The 20,502-nt window shown below is 27.3% G+C and overlaps 3 protein-coding genes across 4 annotated transcripts in view; 1 reads left to right on the top strand and 2 right to left on the bottom strand.

Annotated features, from left to right (window-relative positions):
- Positions 1–7,583: 7,583 nt before the first annotated feature.
- LOC119669292 (chromobox protein homolog 1-like) lies at positions 7,584–9,328 on the bottom strand. Of its 2 annotated transcripts, none has more exons than XM_038079129.1 (3): positions 9,100–9,328; positions 8,905–9,030; positions 7,584–7,842 (listed from the first exon to the last, which is right to left on the bottom strand). In XM_038079129.1, the coding sequence occupies exons 1-3, from the start codon at positions 9,160–9,162 to the stop codon at positions 7,648–7,650; spliced, it is 384 nt and encodes a 127-aa protein (XP_037935057.1). In that variant the 5' UTR covers positions 9,163–9,328; the 3' UTR covers positions 7,584–7,647. The 2 variants fall into 2 exon arrangements, with proteins under 2 accessions (XP_037935057.1, XP_037935066.1); XM_038079138.1 differs by having other exon boundaries at positions 7,590–7,842; positions 8,905–8,991; positions 9,100–9,326.
- A 697-nt stretch (positions 9,329–10,025) lies between these two features.
- On the top strand, positions 10,026–12,639 carry LOC119669799 (V-type proton ATPase subunit D 1). The gene is made up of 4 exons (XM_038079822.1): positions 10,026–10,240; positions 10,363–10,480; positions 11,529–11,892; positions 11,956–12,639. The coding sequence occupies exons 1-4, from the start codon at positions 10,200–10,202 to the stop codon at positions 12,171–12,173; spliced, it is 741 nt and encodes a 246-aa protein (XP_037935750.1). The 5' UTR covers positions 10,026–10,199; the 3' UTR covers positions 12,174–12,639.
- A 492-nt stretch (positions 12,640–13,131) lies between these two features.
- LOC119669800 overlaps positions 13,132–20,502 on the bottom strand; it is a 29,653-nt gene continuing 22,282 nt past the window's right edge. The window contains exons 4-6 of the mRNA XM_038079823.1: positions 15,381–15,522; positions 15,072–15,306; positions 13,132–13,448 (exon numbers count right to left, since the gene is read on the bottom strand). Coding sequence (XP_037935751.1) covers positions 13,361–13,448; positions 15,072–15,306; positions 15,381–15,522 — 465 coding nt within the window. The 3' untranslated portion in view covers positions 13,132–13,360. The remainder of the gene's footprint in view (positions 13,449–15,071; positions 15,307–15,380; positions 15,523–20,502) is intronic.

Below are 20,502 nucleotides of genomic sequence, written 5' to 3' on the forward strand. Positions count from 1 at the left end.
ACTTAAGTCGTTTATTTAACACATAAATTTAAAAAAATGTTTTATATTTTTATTTATATTTATTTTATATTTTTAAATAGTTCTGATTTATTACCCTTGCAATATACCCTAGATAAATAATAGTGGATGTTGGATTTAAAATTACAAATGTTTATTTAAAATTTAATGACATATTATTTTAACACTATATTTTATGTTTTTTTATTATTAATTAATTATTAATATTTTACAATGGGCCAATAGGCTAAGTGTATTCACTTAATAAATTGTTATTATGACCAATTTTAATTATTATTAGGCTTAAGTCGTTTATTTAACACACAAAATTATAAAAATGTTTTTTTTAAATAAAAAATTGCACTTATTAATTTGTGTTAAATATTTAATTATATTTTAATTTCTATAAAAAATGTTTAATAACACAAATTAATAAATGTGATTTTTTTATTTATTTATGATTAAATTTATTTAAAGAAAACATTTTTATTATTTTATGTGTTAAATAAACGAACTAAGCCCAGTAATAATCAAAAACTTATTAATTAATTATTAAATTATAATATTTTGAATTTATTTATCGAACTGTTTTTTATTAATGGTTTTTTATATATTTTTTTATCCAGCTATAGATCACTTCTTATTAAATAATTCAACGTTTGTTTATTATTTTTAAATATATTTTATATTTCGACTCTCCTTAAGAGTCATCATGAGATGATGTTAGATTGTGATATTGATGATGACTCTCAAGGAGAGGCGAAATTTTCTATTACAAAATATTGAACAAACATTCAATTATTTAACAAAAACTAATTATTATTAAATTATTATTATTATTTTAATCGAATATTAAATTAAAAATTTTAACTGTTTACACAAATATAGAATTATATTTTTTTAGATTGTTAGCGTAAACTTTTAAATATTTTATTAACTCTTATATTATTCCGTATTATTAACTGTTCCAATTTGTTTTAAAAGTTTTAAAGTATTAATTTAAAAAATTAATTAAATTATTTAAACACATATATTCTTATTATTAATTTTTTTCACTTATTTACACCGAAAATTAAGGATTTAATTATATTTAATATAATATAATATAATTTTTTAAATTTGCTTCGAAATTTATTTACTCTTAATAAACTTTATAATTGTCAATCAACTCATTCTAATCTTCTTATGACTTATTCGCATCCATTTGATGTCCTTCAAGTAATTCATCACATAATTGAATGCAATTATTTCATAAATCTGCGCTTGAGCAAACAATAATGAAGCAACAATAATGAAGCACAAATAATGAAGCAACAATAATGAAGCAACAATTTATTAAAATCAAAACAACAAAGGAAAATGAAATCCTGTTTCTCATACGCACCGAGGAACGAATTTCTGTATGCAGTTTTTTGAGAAAGTAATTAACCTAATTTCGCTTCAAATTGAATTTAATTCAAAATAATTTAAAATATTCTTACATTTAAAACTATTTTTGATGTAGAAATTTGAAATTTATTTATGAGAAATAATTTTTATTATTTATTATTTTATTAGTATTTTTCTTTCAACTATTTTTCACTCAACTATTATTTTGCGGATGATGTTGACTGACTGTTGCGTGTGTGTACGCTTCTCTGGAAATATAAAAACGTACTGAAATTTATGCGATTTTTCTATTGTGATAATAGCTGAGATACGAACTCGAACTCTACGAGCACAACATTCGCAGTAATATTTGTATATGGCAGATATCCATCGTTGGAACAATGTGAGAAGTGCGTATATTTGTATTTACGAGCGTATATATAAATGTCTATTTGATGTTGAATGTGTTATTGTGTGAGTGTGTGATTGTGGCAGTGACTTATGGCTTTCGATTTGTCCTGTGCATTTGAATAAATGCGTAACCTTACGTTGAATATTTTAATATTTACAAAACAATGAAGAAATTTTGCTTTCTACGACTGCCAGCACACATATTTGCGTGCCAGCAGGATGTGTGTATTTATGTATGTGTGAATATGTGCCGCCACAATAAAAGTTCAAGTGTTCCATTTAAGTGGAGTGCTTCTCATATTTCTGTGTTAAGGATAAACTCGACTATTGCCTGAATTCAGCTTAAATTCAAAACAATTAATAACACGCCACACCCTCGATTCGAAAGCATTGTAAATTTTTTCTATTTAATATATAAATTTTTTAATAATTTTTATATGAATATATACTAAATGTAGATTTTTAAGTATTTAAAAAAAAACAGAAAAGTCTAAATTTAATTATTGCTCTTTAATTCTTTTTTGTATTTTCTAATAAATTGTTTATATTTATAAATTTTTTGTTATAGCACAATAATCAAAAGGATTTTTTTTTTCAATATTACAAACTTATGAATATATTGAAGCACCTTTTACAATCGCTGACTCTATTTATGGGTCAACATTTTTTTATAGCAACAGGATTTCATGAAATTCATGTTTTAATTGGAACAACCTTTTAATTAATTTGTTTAATTCGTCATTTAAATAATGATTTTTCCAAAAAGGTTCTATCCTTCAAAAATAAAATAATAATAACTAAAATATATATTAGGTAGTACAAAAAGTATTCGCCGTTTTTTTGGTATAATTTTAAACACAATTTTTCTTTATTGAAAATTAATCTTAATAGATAAAAAAATATTCGTCAATAGTATTTACGATCTCTTGAGATTTTTTGAATAGTTTCATTATTTCAATGGTGTAGAACTTATGTGGTTTATTGACGAAGCGTTTTTTGTCGATCAATTTTCTATCTTTAAGAAAGTTTTGCAGAAACCAAAGCTAATGGCAGTGAGTTAGTATACGATGCGGACTATATGGTGAATGCAGCAAAACTTCCCAACCATGTTCTGTTCCGTGTCAACATAGCTGTGTGTAACCTAGCACTGCCAGAATGGATCATAATACGTTTTCTGTTTCTTTCAAACGGTAGAGTTATTAGCAATAGAGGACCAGGTTAGAGCAGCTCGTAATAGATAATTTTCTTCCAATACTACCAAACACTGAACATAATCTTGTTTGCCGCCAATATAGGTTTTGAAACCTCCGTTTGTGGGGTGTTATCAACATTTCATCATAATCGTTTACGTTGGTATTCACGTATTTAATTTATTTTTCTATCGCCCATAATGATTCGTTTCAGAAGTGATCATCTCGGTTCATTTGTTACCTCATCAAAAAAGTGGGTTCGAGGATGAACCTCCGTTCTATTTTATATTTGTGTGTTTGTAGTACAAGTCACTGGCGTACTATGATCCATGCTACTCTCTATTTATACTCTACTTCGGCTTTCAAATCAATAACATGATTTGCTGCATTTCATTAAAATGATTCGAAACATTAAACTTTTGGTAGTTTGATATAATATTTAAAATTTTCTATAATGCTTTGATTGGAAAAAGTGTAATATGAGCCACTATGAACCCTTGATAGTTGAAAGCAATTAAGATATGATAAATAAGACAACCTAAAACATATCAAACCATGATGATACTCACATCTGTGATTAAGACGTTTTACTAACATACAGAAAATGAAACTACAACTGCAAACTTTCACACGAAAATCGATAATATAAAACATACATTCGCATAATTTCTTTATATGTCTATTAGCAACAATCAAATTAGAACTTTCTGATCGAAATCTAAAAGTATTTTGTAGTAAATAAAAATATTTGCTTATTTACAATGAATTTTAACTCTATTGAATGGGAATCCATTTCTCTTAAAATGTGTTTGTTCTGTTTTGTTTAAAGAAATTTATATAATATAATAAAAAAATTGATAATATTGTAAACATATATAAGGCTATAGCAACAACACTGACCTAATCCAAAACAAAATATTTAAATCTGCAATGCACTCTATAAGCTTTTCATCACTTTATATAAAATGTCTTTGTGTATAGAATGAACTAGAGAAAGATCCGATAGTTCCGATAGATCCGGACAATGTTTAAAACTTTATAAATAGTTGAAATAATAAAAGTAGCTGAATAAGGCAATTCCTGTTAGATATCATTGTAGAGCACATGTCATATCGTGTGTTGTTTATTCTTACATTTACCTTATATTTGTTAAAAAAAGTCTTAAAGAAATTGTAAATATTGGTTTCTACTGTCTGTTGATTTACTTTGTTGCAGTAAAAGATTCGCTATAAACTGCAGGATCATTGTTTACAGGCGAAAATATTTTATTCTCACAGCTTCACATTAGAGTATAGCTATTATTGACGGTTTTAACATACTATTAGTTTCACAATATCAATATCTAACATTTTTATTCTGTGACTTTCCGGAATGCCCAGAATCTTAACTTAAAGCATTGCATTTAAACATCAAACTTTGATAACACTTGAAATCTATTTCATATATGCCATCTATATATTTTATATACATTTCACATATATCTAAATTCGAGAAATATGTGACTATGTCAATAGGCAACCTTACAGAAAGTCGTCTATTACAAATTAATTTACAGATGTTATATACTTAAGTTAATGGAGTCAATTCAAAATAAATGAGGTTCTATTATATTTGGATGTATTGCTTTCTTGGTTTGGTAAATATCAATTAATTTTATTTTTTTTAATAGTCATTTTCTTAATCTTATGAAAATAAAAGCTTGAAATAATATATCAATGCCATAAAGTTCAATACCACTCTATTCAAATCTTAAATCGAATTCCTCTCTGTTCACAGACACGCATAACTTAAGTGCTGACATTTTGTTATTTACTCGTAATTGTTATTCAGTGTACGATATATCTGGAAAAAAATAAGGCCCAATTGCAAACTGACTGTACATATCCGAACATATCCCATCCAGTATTGTTTAGAAGCTCATGTTGGTATGTAAACAACACATTCCTTCGACGAACAACGGCTGAAAGCGAGAAGACGAATAATTTCGCTTTCGTTTTATGTCAGTGTTCGAGGCCAACTGTTGATATCCTGTCGTTGGCTTCGGTGCATTAATAATTCTGTCTGAGAGAAATTTTATGGCTTTTGAGGATGCTTAAGTGAGTACTTATGGGTATACATACTCGAACTGAAATATATGGATACGCAAAAAGCAGTTTAGATGTGTAGTACAAAGAACATATAACTATATTGGTATATGATAACGCAGTACTAAGATATTAAAGTATAAATGAATAATTAAAGTTCAATAATTATAAATATTAAATTTATAATCTTCTCACAAATTTCTTAATTTAATCCTAAGATAAAAATATAATAAAATGTATTCCTATAAATAAATAAGATATTAAACTACAATCAATAATTACAATTTTATAACCATAAATATTAAATTTAAAATCTTAATTAAAATTATTCATATATTTTTAATTCAACCTTGAAGCAAAAATTTATAATATATTCTTATAAATAATTAAGATATTAAAGTACAATTAATAATCAAAATTTAATAAACATAAATATTAATCAACCCTAAGATAAAATATAATAAAATGTATTCCTATAAATAAATAAGATATTAAAGTACAATCAATAATTAAAATTTTATAACCATAAATATTAAATTTAAAATCTTAATTAAAATTATTCATAAATTTTTAATTCAACCCTAAAGCAAAAATTTATAATATATTTTTACAAATAAATAAATATGCAAATTTAAAAAAATATATATACACGAACATTTTTATAAATACATTAAATAAATGCTTATTTCAAAAATATTAGCCTAGTTACATCTAATAAGGAAAAGCAGCTAATTATATTAATATTATATATAAAATAATAATTTTTAGACATTTTTTGTTAACAAGTATATCAATCGAAAATTTTGCACTCTTTTTAAAATAATTTAAAAATTAAATATACTTTTTAATTGCCCTTTTCCATAATTGCTTACCCTAAGATCCTTTTAGATAAAGCTGTAACTTAAGTAATAATAGCACAGTTCAATAATATTCCTTTTTTTTATAAAAATGTTTAAAATACACTCCACCTTCTATAACTCGAACTTCTATAACCCGAATCGTACTAAAAATAATGTAACAGGGTTTTAGAGAGCAAATTAAATACAATTCTGCTTCCATAATTTCAACTTCTATAATTCGAATATAAATATTGTCACGTGCCAATAGGAATATAGGAAAGTGCATTCTATAATAATAATTTTTGTTTAAAGTATGAATCAATTTTGGTGTTAGGGGAAGTCCCTTTTTCCAAACTAAATGTTTAATTTTTTCTTTCTTATCTTCCTTCCTTGTGCAATTGCCAGTCACTAGCATTTGCGCAAATGCATAGAATTGGCATTTATTCCGCCTAATATGACTTCTAAATTGCAACACCTTGATCACGGATTAATTCAAAATTTAAAATGTAACTATCGCAACATAATCGTAAAGAAAACGCTAAAGTATATAGAAGCAAACAATAAGAAGGATATTACACTTGCATAAATCATATCAAAATATTACGGTAATAAGTTTTAGAAACCTTTTTTTTATTAAATTTGATTTTAAGACGATATTATGACGGTAGTGGCTACTTTACTTAATATAAGCTTTTGTATTTAATGGAGGGGTTTCAAACAATAGTAAATTGTAACAACAAAATTTTTATATATTTTCAATTAATTGAATTTTTGGTTGACCATACAGTTGTTTCAAGTACTGTCAAATATCCATCAACTGTGGTTATGAAATTATATCTTATATTTAATTATTCCTAAATAATTTGGACCGTTAGACAGCAAATATCAAGAGTTGGACGCGTACCTTGCCAAATTTGAAGTACAGAGTCAGCGTTCCTTAGCCAACTATTAATGTCTTATTAAGCGTATTTAAAAAGTTTTAACAAATTACATAAACACCCATAAACAAATTTATTAAGTTTTATTTAAAGATTAAAATGAATTGATAATACAGATGTCACAAGCTGTCTGATTTGAGTGATTCAAGTTCAAGTTAAACACAATGTGATATTGTTTTGAAGTTTTTTTTTATTAGATTTTTTAATATTTATTATATATTTATTAAAAATGTTAATATATAATATTTATTATATTTAGTCAACTGCTATTAATAAATATTTTTGAAATATTGTATATAGATATTGTAAATATTTTATATATAGATTTAAACTATAATAGAGCAAAGCAATTTAAGACCCTTAATTAATAATAGAGCAAAGCAATTTAAGACCTTGCTTAACTTATATTGTGACTTATGTGAAAACTGGTCATTTTAGGAGAGTCAATCTAATAATATTAAAAGATACATTGGAACTAATTCTTTTATATTTTTAGTTGAACATAAATTTTAATTTTATATCAGTACGGTATATAACCATTATATATATTTTAAATAAAATTAACTAACATTTCTAACATCGAAATATTTTTTTTTTAAACATAATTATATTAATTAATTATAATTATAATTGATAAAATAATATACGTCATTCTTTTTTATATTAACTTCTCAAATACTAATTTTTCTAATTAACAAACTATATCATTATGAGATACTATAACTACTTACTGATCAACAGTTTTTACTACATACATTTCTGAATATATGCATTACAGACATATATATATGTATATATATATATATATTTCGTTTGTAATCTAAACATTTCGGAATTGTATTCGTTGCTCATAAAATTTTATGACCATTTGTGGAGCATGTTTATTAAGTGTTGCAGAGTGTAAGACATATAATTTATCATGTCCAGCAAATTTGACTGCAAAATATATATCACCATGAATCTGTAGAATACTTACTATTTTCTCCAACTTATATTTGGATGCAAAGCCATTTATCTGAAATATGAGAATAGTGAGTACAAAATTTTCTTATAATAAACTGCCAAATAATGGCAAGTTTTTTTTTCTATAAAATACGGTTCTACTTCATGTTAATCTAAATAAATTGTCATTTTTTTACATATAGTATTAGTACTTGTAGACTATTTTCTATTACATCATCTTCATTTTTATAACATACTCAAATCACACATTTTAATGGGTTAGTGCTATTACATCGACATTAAAAAAGTAATTCTCAGAACAAAGTCTGTTTTCAAAGCAGACTTATAATATGCATACAAACTAAATATTATTGTCTGTTTCTTACATATATTAAATTTACAATATATGTTTGATATATATAGATATCGAATGACAAGATGTGTCATTTAAAAACGAAATAGAGAACTCTGGTGTTGTAGTAAATTATTGTTTAAAAGTATCGAACATTCAAACACCTAGAGTAAACTCGAATTTAAATACTTTAGACATTATGATCGAGTTTGTCAACTTACAAGAACATAATATGATGTTCGAACATTTTCAGAAACATACTTGAGCATCAAATGGGTCGAAGCGTCGATCAGTTCGAATATTTGAAATTTTAAAATTAATAGTATCTGTTAGTATATGAGCAGATATTGCTTGGCTTATCCTCAAAGAAACATTTTATTATTAATAGCGCTTAAAGGTAGTTTTAGTTCTTAGCCTGAGCAACACTTGAAGGTACGCCCATGGACATAGATCTGATAAAGCTAGGAGTTTCTTCCATAAGCCTAATAGGTTGAAACAAAATAATTATTAAGGGGGACAAATAAATATGCAATAATTGATTAAACTAAATATTAGTTTTTTTTTTAATAAAAACATTGTGGTGATATTGCAATGATAAAGCGAAAATGCATATCACTGAACAATCACCATTTACCGAGAATTTGCAGACTGCAGACAAAAAATGCTAGTTCTCTTTGGCGTAATTTCTTTTGAACATGGCAATTAGATTAATAAGACAAAACAGATTTCATCACTAATCGTTACTTAAATACACACCATGCAAGCAAATAAAATAATACATACGAATGGATTGTTTGCATATTTCCTCTCAAACTCTGCCACATCATCGGCAATGTCTTCTTGTAAAGATTCCGCAGGTTCCCAAGTGCCCTGTTGAATAGGATAATCAAGCCATTTTATGAAGAATTGCTTTATTGCCATACAATATAAAGTAATTTAACTTCTCCAACCACACACAAAATATACTTTAAAACAAACCTTTTTTCCCTTCACAAAACGGGCAGCTCTTATTTCTTCAACAATGTATTTGCGTTTTGGCATTCTTATAAAATCGATTTTCACTTCTAAGAAATTTCAATATATATTGAAATGTAAAAAACGTTTATACACGTAACGTTGCTCATTCAACGAAGATCTCGCACGCAATGAATAACAATAAGAACTGTTTTTAAAATTGTTGGCGCCGATCCTTCGCCATCTTTCCCATTTTTATGTTCCACAATATTTTTAACTGCTATTGCTGTAATATTGCCAGATTTAGAAAAATAATAATATTTATGTTTTTATATAGTGAGACCGAGTGCGAGTTCGAGTAAATTGAGGGAAATAGTAAATTATGTCGGTATGGCAGCTAATGTTGCTATTTACCAGAATTTCGATTAGAGTAAATTAGATAAAAATTATCTAATTTGTGAACATTTTTTAAGATGTTTAATAAATATATAATAAATAATAAGTTCAATAAATAAATATTTACATAAGTGCCGTGTAAAACATTCCTAGAAAATTTCAGTTTACTTTACCTCAATATACTTGAACTTGCACACAGCCTAAAAATGTTTATTTTGTATATATAATATGTATATACAATATATATGTATATAATGATCTATATATGATGTATTATGTACAACACAAAATAAACTTAGTGGTAAAACTAGTAACTAAATTGTAATTACGCGAAATCAACGCACCAAACCCATAAGTTTAAGTGTTTATGTTCTAATACCATAATATAATGGTATTTTAAAAAGCCCAATATATATTTATATTCATAGAGATTATTCTTCTACAATACGTTTATTGCAACATTATTATCAACCAAAAAAAAAAACAAAATATGTAAGATTTTTTTTAAATAGTTTAAAATTTTTAAAATTCTTTTATTTATTTCACCCTACAACTAAATACGTTCCACTATTTACATTCCACTCCAACGATTTGACATTTGTCATGAGACAGGTCAGCTGACCTATCACAGTTATCCCATTGCAGTGTATATTTTTTCCAACGAAAATTGTTGTATTTTCGACGAATTTTTGCAAATTAAGAAAAAGTAATACAAATCTATTGTAAAAATGTCCGGAAAAGATAGGCTAGCAATTTTCCCATCTCGTGGGTAAGTTTTTTTATTATATCGTTTGAATCTAAATTCAATTTTACTTATTGGATTAATTTGCCAACGTCGTAAATTGGTATACTATAATAAAAAATTTGATGGACTTGTTTAATATTTTTCAGTGCTCAGATGTTGATGAAATCACGTCTGGCTGGTGCACAAAAGGGTCATGGATTACTTAAAAAGAAAGCTGATGCATTGCAAATGCGTTTCCGTATGATTTTGAGTAAAATTATTGAGGTAATTAATGAATTCATAGTAGGTGGGTGGGGGGTGTTGTGGTGTGCTTTTGATTAATTTCTATAGGAAATTTGAACGTAGGGTATACGCTATACTTCAGAAAATTTAACTTTTATATCAAGTTGTGTAATATGTAATGATCAAGTGATATAAAATCTAACTTCTTTCAATTTATTATTCATTATTAGAACTGCAGAGAAATTTTTTATAGTAGAGAAAAAAGGTGACTTGTAATAAAGTTGTCAATTTAATGCTTAAAATTTGTAACTAAAATTTTTATCAGAAATCAATACTTACTCTTTTAGTTGGCCATTATAGACGTGAGTCCTCCTAGGCTCCGCCAACTAGTCAGAAATCAGTATTAATTGCAGAATTTTATTCCAAAGCAATAACACAATAAAATATTTACATATGGCAAGAAAAAAGGGTCTTCAATATTTCTTAATTAAATAAATAAAGACACAAGAGTTGCTAAAAATAAATCAACTACAAATGTCAATCGATAGTGCGATAAATTGATATACCTAATTTAGAATCCATTTATTTCAATTAGGATTTTAGAAAGTTTCTTAATAGTGATGTTTTTGTTGTTGTAACTTACTGGGACCAGCTTGTGAAGTTCTTTGGGAAGTGTCGAACGACACTAAGTCGTCGCTGGCGATAAGTGGTTTCGGGACGTAGACCCGGCTGTTTTTGGATCCATTTACAGTGATCACAAACATTTATTTAACCAAATGTCTCGAAATTAAAATGATGAACTCACTATACCTCTTTTTTTAAAGAGCTATACTTTGAACTTCTCCTTATATAAAATATATATGTATAATGTATATATACAGACAAACTTTCATAACTCGAACTTCTATAACTCGAATTTTTTATAACTCAAACTAAATAGAGTGCAACAGGGTTTAAAGAGCAAATTACATATAATTACAAAAAATTTCTTTAACTCGTAGTATCTATAAGTCGAACTTTTTTTTGCAAAATGGTACTTCGAATTATGGAAGTTTGATATCAAAAAAGTACCATATTTTTATTCGTACAGACCAAAACTTTGATGGGTGATGTAATGAAAGAAGCTGCCTTTTCGTTAGCTGAAGCAAAGTTTGCTACTGGTGACTTTAATCAAGTCGTTTTACAAAATGTGACCAAAGCTCAAATAAAAATTCGCACAAAGAAAGATAACGTTGCTGGTGTTACGCTGCCAGTATTTGAGTCTTATCAAGATGGTTCAGATACATATGAATTGGCTGGTTTAGCTCGTGGTGGTCAACAATTAGCAAAACTAAAAAAGAATTATCAAAGTGCAGTTAAGTTACTTGTTGAACTGGCTTCACTGCAAACATCATTTGTAACTTTAGATGAAGTTATAAAGATCACCAATAGAAGAGTTAACGCCATCGAGCATGGTAAGTCCATCAATATGATATATGTAATACAAATACTAATAATTAAATAATTTATAATTTCAGTTATTATTCCTCGTATTGATCGTACTTTGGCATACATTATTTCTGAACTCGATGAATTGGAACGTGAAGAATTCTACCGTCTAAAAAAGATTCAGGATAAAAAACGTATAGCTCGTGCCAAAGCTGAAGCTAAAAAACTTGAACTGAAACAAAAAGGCATCGATGTAGAAGATGTAGTCAATATAATCGATGATGGTGATGATGACGTACTCTTCTAAATAGAAAATTGTTAGGCGCTTGTTTAAAAGCAATGCTAAGCGTTTGTTTATATACTTCTTATAATTATTGCTATTGTTTTAAAAAATTTTAACAATAATAAGTTATTGTGAGAAAATCATTTCAGTTACAACAAAAACAGTATTTTTTAACTCATAAAAAGTACCGTTTTAAAAAAAAATTTTTCTTGTTTTGTTTTTTTAATTCTAATGTATAACAAAAATACTAAAATTGTACTACTTCTGATTGAAGAAATTCCATATATATATTATATTATAATTATTATAATAAGTTGTTTGTGTAGTTTGTGCCTACTTGTATTATATTGTTCTTTTCAAAAATTGTGAGCAGTTTTTCACGTACTGCTTGCTTTAATAATATGCAATAATAATTATAAAATGAAAATACAGTTCATATATATAAATATAAATGAATCATATAAAATTACAAAATAAAATAAAAGAGTTTAAAACATATATTATGGAATTGCTTATTAAAAATTTAATTAGGTTTAAACACCGAATGAGCATATGCATACATATGTATACAGTATAGTAAATTATAATATCTCCTTTTATTAAATTGAGAATTATACATATTCTTAAATAAAACAACAAAAAGTTTAATTTTTTCGAAGTATATATTTTTATTATCTTTTTTTTCTTAATCTATGTTTATTGTTTTATAAACAGTATTAACATTATAAAAATTTTACTTGTGGTTAGTGAGTATTGGCGACTAATAGTACTTCCGATACAGTAAATGAATAATAGTTTCGTTTATTTAACTAAAATTATTAGCACCCCAAGAATTAAACTTAAAATTAATTTTTGTATTTAATATAATATTATTTTTAAATAGCATCAATTTAAATATTAATGAAAGAAAGTCAAATTTCATTTTATTTTTAAAAAATAAAATAATTCAAAATTCTTTCATCTTAGTTTTTTGGTAGTGTAACTTAATAATTTTAATTTTTTACAAAATCAGTCTCTTGAAGCGGGATTAATAAGTTAGGAGGTAAAACAAAAGTCCAACAGATTTTTTTAATTTTGTTTTTGAACTTTGACTGTTGGATATTTTAACAAATAGCACTTGTCCACTTGGGTAATATTGAGTATTTCTAAATAACTATTCAAATAACAATTATTTTAATTAAAACTTATATTAATATTTTTAAATTAAATGTCTAATAAACCCTTCCATATGGTAATGTGTTGGGATAGTATGGTATAAGGATTTTGCTCCCGAAACGTGCTGAATGCGCTGATTCACTACTGTAAATAGAAAATAAAATTATTAACAAATAAAAATACATGCAATATAGTAATTTCTGAATATAATAAATATAATTTGAAATTTTTTTGTATATGCACTAAAAAGTTTTTAAAGGAACATACTTGAAAACAAATAATAAAATAAAAAAAACGCAGAGTATATCAAGAAGACAGATAGGCCTACTAGGGTAGGCAGATAGGCCTATTAGGGTAGGCAGATTTCATTTCATTTCGGAGCCACTTATTTTTTCAGACGACTGACAACAACAATATAAAAATAGACGCATAAAATAGTAATCTAAAATAAGTAAAGAAACATTGCCAATTCAGTGGAACACAACAATATTAATGTGGAGTAATTGATGGTTCTGAAGCTGGCTTGGAAGATAACTATTTTGGTGGGATAGTGATAGTCTGAAAAACATATACCTTCTGCTCAAAAAGTATCACGCACCATATTCGCCAGATCTTGCGCCGCGCGACTTTTTCCTGTTCCCGAAACTCAAATTTCCCACACGTGGTAAGCGTTTTGAGTCCATTGAATCGGTTAAAAAGAATTCGCCGAAGGAACTAAAAGCATACCTGCACGGGCCTACGAAAAATGTATGGAAGATTGGGTTAAGCGTTGGCATATGTGTATCGCTTCAGAAGGAGCATATTTTGAAGGAGATAAAATAAATTTGGAATAAAATTTAAATTTGTGTGTTTTACTTTTGAGGTACTTTTTGGGTACTTTTTGAGCAGATATATAGGTATATTGGGGATTAGCCGAAGTAGACCACGAAACGACTTTTTTGTACTTCGAATTCTCGGATGTCGTTATTGATTTAAAGCTAAAATAGCTTTCGTACGGATAACTACATCTCTTGTTATTGCAAGCAGCTTATTTAGCTTGAGATTTGCTGCCAAGTCATTGCAAACTCAACGGTGGTCCACAACAGTCATCCTACTGCTTGCCAGTGCTGGACATGGGCACAATATGTGCATCGCTGTCTCATTTGCTTCTAGACATAATCTGCAAGTGTCTTCCTCAACAAGAGTTATCTTTTTGAGGTGATACTTGGAGTTTTCATGCCCAATAATCAATAAGGTCATTCAACTTAGAGTGCTTCGCGGATAGCAGAGCACTTTTATCACTTCCCTGACCAACGGAAAAGTGATGTGTATCTGACCAATTCAAAACTATTTAAGCATTATATTTTCATTTAGATCTTCATATACTTCAGTTAAAAATATTAGGGAATTTAGTATTAACAGATTCTAAAATATATTAATGTTAAAGCTGCAAAATGTTCGAATATCACAATTTTCGAGTAGCTTAAGTATAGTCTATCTTCAAGGTATATAAGAATTAAATACCTTAAATGTTCGAAAGAGCTGAAGTTGCTCAAAGTTGTTCTAGCAATTTGGACAACTCGTATATTTAATATTAAATTTATTTTCGTTGTTTTACATTTAACAACAAATGCTCCAAGAATATAATATGATGTTCGAACATTTTTGAGCTCACTGTATTTGAGCAGTTGCCCCGAACATCGTAATACTAGAAGCTAATTGAAGCTTGAATCATATTTGAAGTTCCAATTAATCAGTATTACAGCACTTTATTTCTCATTTACTTACCTTGATGAAAACATAGAAGTGCACATTTCAGCACGTTGCAAGCGATTTCCATTATGTGTTCGAAGAGTACATTCCCGGTTGGTTCTCCTTCGTGATTTAATAAGTGAGCATAATGCAACAATTACAGCAATCAAAAATATAAAACCTAACACACAAAATGATATTGCCAATTTGGAGACGGAAAGGCACAACGTACCATCTGCTATATGTTGTCGTAAATTATGCGTATAGTCATCTATAAAAATGATTATTAGTCATCAATTATTTAATTTATTAAACCTAATGAAAAATAAATAAATAATTACTTACCACTTGTGTTAAAACGTCGATCATACCGCAATCGATCCACCTCAATTTGCGGTGCTGTCACCGCTAACGAGTTGAACACCTCAATACGCGCCAAATGCGCGTCTGCAGACAAAATTAATTTCTCAGCCGTGTGACAATTCACCTGAAACGAACAAGTAAAACAGTTGTAAAAACAATTAATTACACCGTGGAATTATAAATAAAAATATGTAATAAATTCGTTTGCATAATATTTTTATAAAACAATCAAATTTAGAATTAAATTCCTCTATTTGCAGCTAATTAAACCCACAAACACTGCGTTTTTCCCCGCGACAGGTTTGGAAGTCTACTGCGGTTTGGGTGTTATTGTACTGGAAATGCTTGAGCGCCTACAATTTACGGATTTTGGCAGTACGCACGCATTACATGTCTTTCGGTTTTGGTTGCGCATCGGAAAGAGATCCAAGCGAGGTGAGTACGTCACTTTTCGCTTATAATAGATGTATTAGTCTCGTAAAGCCTCAGTTTGCTTTCGTGCAGAACTGCAAAACAAAATAAAACGGGGAAACCACCAAGACAGCTACTATCGTAACGCTTTGTTGACTTTTAAGACATTTCATTTCAAAACAAATAAACCAAGAAAAACAATTCAAAGTACTGCAAATGTTTATGTTTATTTTAAAAATTTGCAAAGTTTATAAAACATTACAAAATATTTACGCGCTTTTTGAAAAGTTCGCAAATTGCAAATATCATAGAAATATATCAGTAAATACGCAATACTCAAATGCAATAAAAAGAAGTAATTTTAAGTTTACATTGATCTAAAAAAATGTTTAATTATTCATGTTTTACAATAATTTTTAATAATTTAATCATTAATTGAGTTTTATATAGTAAAAATTATTTGCTTAAATTAATTTTGTACTTAACCAATTAATAAAAAATACCTCCAACCAAGAGTTATTGGTTTAGTACATTGAAACTAAAGCCTTACGATAAGAAAGGCCATTTATTATAATAAATGGTATTTTTTATAAGTGGTATATTTTATAATAAATGATTATAATAAATACCAAATATTTTATAATATATAATGTTTATCATGATAAATATCATTTATTTTTTTATAATAATATTTATTATTAGAAATCCATTTATTAAAATAAATGTTTTGTTCAATAAAAAATTAAATTAATTTCTATAAAAACAAATTAAACAAAAATATCTCCAACTAAAACTTATTGTACATATAACTTTAAAAGTAAAGCTTATATTAATATTTATAATATAGAGCTTATAATAAAGCTTATATTTTATTATGACATATAAACTAAAGCTTATATTATAATAAACAATATTATAATATTATAATAAATAATATTTATTATTATAAATCGTGTTTATTTTAATAAATTGTATTTATTATAATATATAATATTTATTATTATAAATGGTATTTACTGTAATAAATGGTATTTAAAATTATAAATTGTATTTTTAATAATAAATGGTATTTATTATTATAAATCGTATTTATTATAATAAAACGTATTTATTATTATAAATCGTATTTATTATAATATGATTTAAGATAAATGCAATATTTTGTATACGAATTACAATACCCGATTTATTGCAATTAAAACGGACTGTTGGATTTGAATTTTACGTTAAGCATATTCTCTTAGATAAAACCATAGAATGTTTACAACATGACATCGGAAGATATAGATCTCTTAATAGATAAATCTTTTGACCGTATAAACAGTGAAGATAAAAAGGGTAGGTTAGTAGTAAATGATATTTGTTGAGTGCAATGTGATAAAATCAGCTAACAATATCAAACCATTTATGACAGTAGTAAGACCGCTGTAATAGTATGCTAAACACCGCTGAATGTATTCACCACCAGGTATAGAAGTGACAGAGACCAATGAGATATACAAGGACACATTAACTTTACTTTTTTTGGCTTTAAGATATCTTAGTTTGTTGGTAAATTCATTATGGTTACTCAGTAAATTGCATTATCTTGCTGCCACATCCTTGTCCTTCTTTGATTGGTTGTTTGAATTGACAGTACAAATGTAGTCTACATCGCCTACAAACATTTACAGGTCGTTAAGTTAGCTTCCACTAGCTTCTTGAGACTGGCTGTTCTCTACTTTCAAAAAGTGAGTCGTGAAAGGCGTTCCAACTGTGACATTAATTATTGTAAGAAATTAACATTTTGGCCTAACTTTACCCTTAGTTTAGAGATATCGCTTCTAATCAATTAATCCTGCTAATCGGCGAGACTGTTTACTAAAGATTTGTGATTATGAAGATCATTATGTTCTACCCATCTTACACATTGTAAGGCTCTCCTATATACGATATTTAGCCACATTCAGTGAAGTAAAAACCGGTTCTTCGTAAAATTTTGGCACAGTCGATCCTCATCTACCTGTCAGTTTGTTACCATTTTAGTGTTTTTAATTATTTCGATGTGCCGGTAGTGAAATAAAAAAATATTTTGCTGTTCACTTAAGTCGCGAATATAACTTCTACAAATATCTACCAGTATATATAGTACAGATTCAGTTGTGTCTGATATCGTTGGGGACCAATCAGTTTATACTTGAAATTCTACCAACCAGATTAACCTAACCATACCTCAAATGCATTTATAAAGTAACATAAACAACTCCTAATGTTGTTGTAAGTCCCTGATTCTAAAATACAAAAAAATTTCCTAAAACTGAGATATTATTTTAAATATGCAACAGATCTGGCCATTTCATATTACTTAACAAGGTGCAATAATAAATATTAACAACTAATGATAATAAATTGTGAGTTACTTAGTGATATCTCACTTAGCGGTATCTCCAACATTAGCATTAGCCAGATTCTTACCTTTGTTAATGCCTCTGGCTGATTCTAGTTTGAACCTCTATCTACTACCCACTATTACGAGGTTTTTTGTGGATTCAAAACAGCTTTCCTTTTAGCTCCCTCCACCACAACTAACTAATGCGAATAGATTCTAAAAGCAAATGACTTCATAATTAGTCATAGGTATATAATAATATTATTACGCGGCACGAGTTTTCACGAGTCCCGGAATGTAAAAACGGTGACGAGCCATTGCCGTTTTTTTATTTTTAACCTTATAACATTAAAATATCAGGCAAATTTTGACGTCTGTTAAATACCTTTACTGGGGCATCTGCCTTATTGCACTAATTCCTCTCTGATCTTGCATTTATAAGCAAATTGGGTTGAACAGGTTAAGTTAATCAAGCAATTGAGGTTATAACTCTTCTATTAAACCATGAGTAAATAAATATTTTCTTTATATTTGTGAATGTGTTTATTTTTTCAACTTAATAGATACAAATATCTATAGCGTTTCCCCTATTTCATACTAAGATACTTTAATTTGTAGTTTAATGCTTGAGTTGTTCATTAACAACATGTTGACTTAGTATGACACGGATTTATTGTCTGCAATAAATTTTATGGTTTCATAGCAAAAGGCTTTAAATTGAGATCAAATTAAATAGAAAAAAGTTTAATTTAAATCAGATGTTATTACCTTTTAAATAAATCGAATTTAATTTTGTTTTTCAATACATTTTCGCATTTAAAATCAAAAGTTTTTAATTTTGCCGATCCAAAAATATCTCCATATAGACTTATTAATAATATACTACTATACTAAAAAAATTGAATAAATTCCATTAAAGTCTTGAAATATTAATATTACCATTTGTTTAAATAATATATCAAAAAAAAAAAATTAAAATACCTCTTACGATAAAATGAAATTGAACTATTATTTTATATAGCAGCAATATCGAAACCAGTCGATTTCATTGACATTTGATAAATAATTCATATAACTTGTGAAGAGGGGAATCAGACACTGTTTGTCTTTTTTTTAATTCTAAGAAATAGCTTAAGTTCATCGTCGTTTGATTTTTGTCAAACTTATTGAAGTTCATTACCTATTTCCTAGAAATCTTCGTTCGTCGGTCTTATAAACCAAGAGATTGGTTTGCGTTGAAATATATAGAAGAAAGAACAACAAATATCGCTTCTTTCATTTAACTAATTAAAATTATTCAAACGTTTTTGGGTATTAGATGTATCTTTCACTGCATTATAAATATCGTGGCTACCTTACTATTAATCACATGGTTAGAGTCACTGATCTTTATAAGAGCATATGGTGAAAACAAATTTTCTCCGTTCAGATCTGTAAAAAACCCTCCAAAAAAATCTGCCTTCACAATCCAATCCGCTGATATTTCCCATGGATAGATCTCAACCATGTAGTGCGAGGACTGATAGACCTACAAAATTCCTGAGTATTCTATTCAAGCGAAATTTTCGCAATGTTTCAGTCTAAAGATGACAGTACCTGACTATTTTTTTTATGTGATTAAGATTTCTATCAGTTTGCATACGATAGTAAGTAGATCGTTATTGCAGATGGTCATTGGTCAAAAGATATTGTAAATGTGTTAAAGACATTTAGACATAGATATGTGATATTGTATGCGTTTTGTGAACTTCCAGATCTTTAAGTCAAATAGCAGAATTGTTCTATCCAAATGTTGAAGATTTTGAGTTTGGTACGGTTTAAGAGAGGTTTCATGAACCAAGTCTTTTTCATTTTATGGAAAACACAGCGCATTTTATTAATCTTAATATACCCTTTTAAGACCATTCATGTGAAATTAATAAAAAGTATACAGTACACAAAAATTTAAACAAAATGATAATGATAATAGTGATGATTACTGTTATTTACTCTGAAATGAAAACTACATATTAAAGCTTCCTTAAATTAGTTATGTAGGTTAATAGATAGGTTAATATTATAACTAGAGTAAAGCCATCATTATTGTCGTTTATAATGTCACATTATTTTTATTAGCTAATTAAGGAGTAGGTTATATATTTATACTGACACTTTCATTGTACCTTCTAAGGTATACTCTTGTCCAGATATTAATGGCTTCAACAACAAAAAAATAAGAATATCTAGATTAAATTAGAATCAGATAATAATAGGAGTAAAAACTATTGTAGTTGCTGCTGCACCAGATAGCTTTTGTAAAAAGATCAATGTAAAGACCAATGTAAT

This window comes from Teleopsis dalmanni, chromosome 1, assembly GCF_002237135.1.
Source record: "Teleopsis dalmanni isolate 2A chromosome 1, ASM223713v2, whole genome shotgun sequence".
NCBI lineage: Eukaryota > Metazoa > Arthropoda > Insecta > Diptera > Diopsidae > Teleopsis > Teleopsis dalmanni.

What these genes read in the sequence shown, in the direction of transcription:
- LOC119669799 (XM_038079822.1), top strand. Translation starts at nt 10,200, where the DNA reads ATGTCCGGAAAAGATAGGCTAGCAATTTTCCCATCTCGTGG. An exon ending in TTTTGAGTAAAATTATTGAG is followed by an intron (nt 10,481 to 11,528) that starts GTAATTAATGAA and finishes TTATTCGTACAG; the next exon opens with ACCAAAACTTTGATGGGTGA. An exon ending in AGTTAACGCCATCGAGCATG is followed by an intron (nt 11,893 to 11,955) that starts GTAAGTCCATCA and finishes TTATAATTTCAG; the next exon opens with TTATTATTCCTCGTATTGAT.
- LOC119669292 (XM_038079129.1), bottom strand. Translation starts at nt 9,162, where the DNA reads ATGCCAAAACGCAAATACATTGTTGAAGAAATAAGAGCTGCCCGTTTT. An exon ending in GTTTTGTGAAGGGAAAAAAG is followed by an intron (nt 9,031 to 9,099) that starts GTTTGTTTTAAA and finishes ATGGCAATAAAG; the next exon opens with CAATTCTTCATAAAATGGCT. An exon ending in AATATGCAAACAATCCATTC is followed by an intron (nt 7,843 to 8,904) that starts GTATGTATTATT and finishes CTCATATTTCAG; the next exon opens with ATAAATGGCTTTGCATCCAA.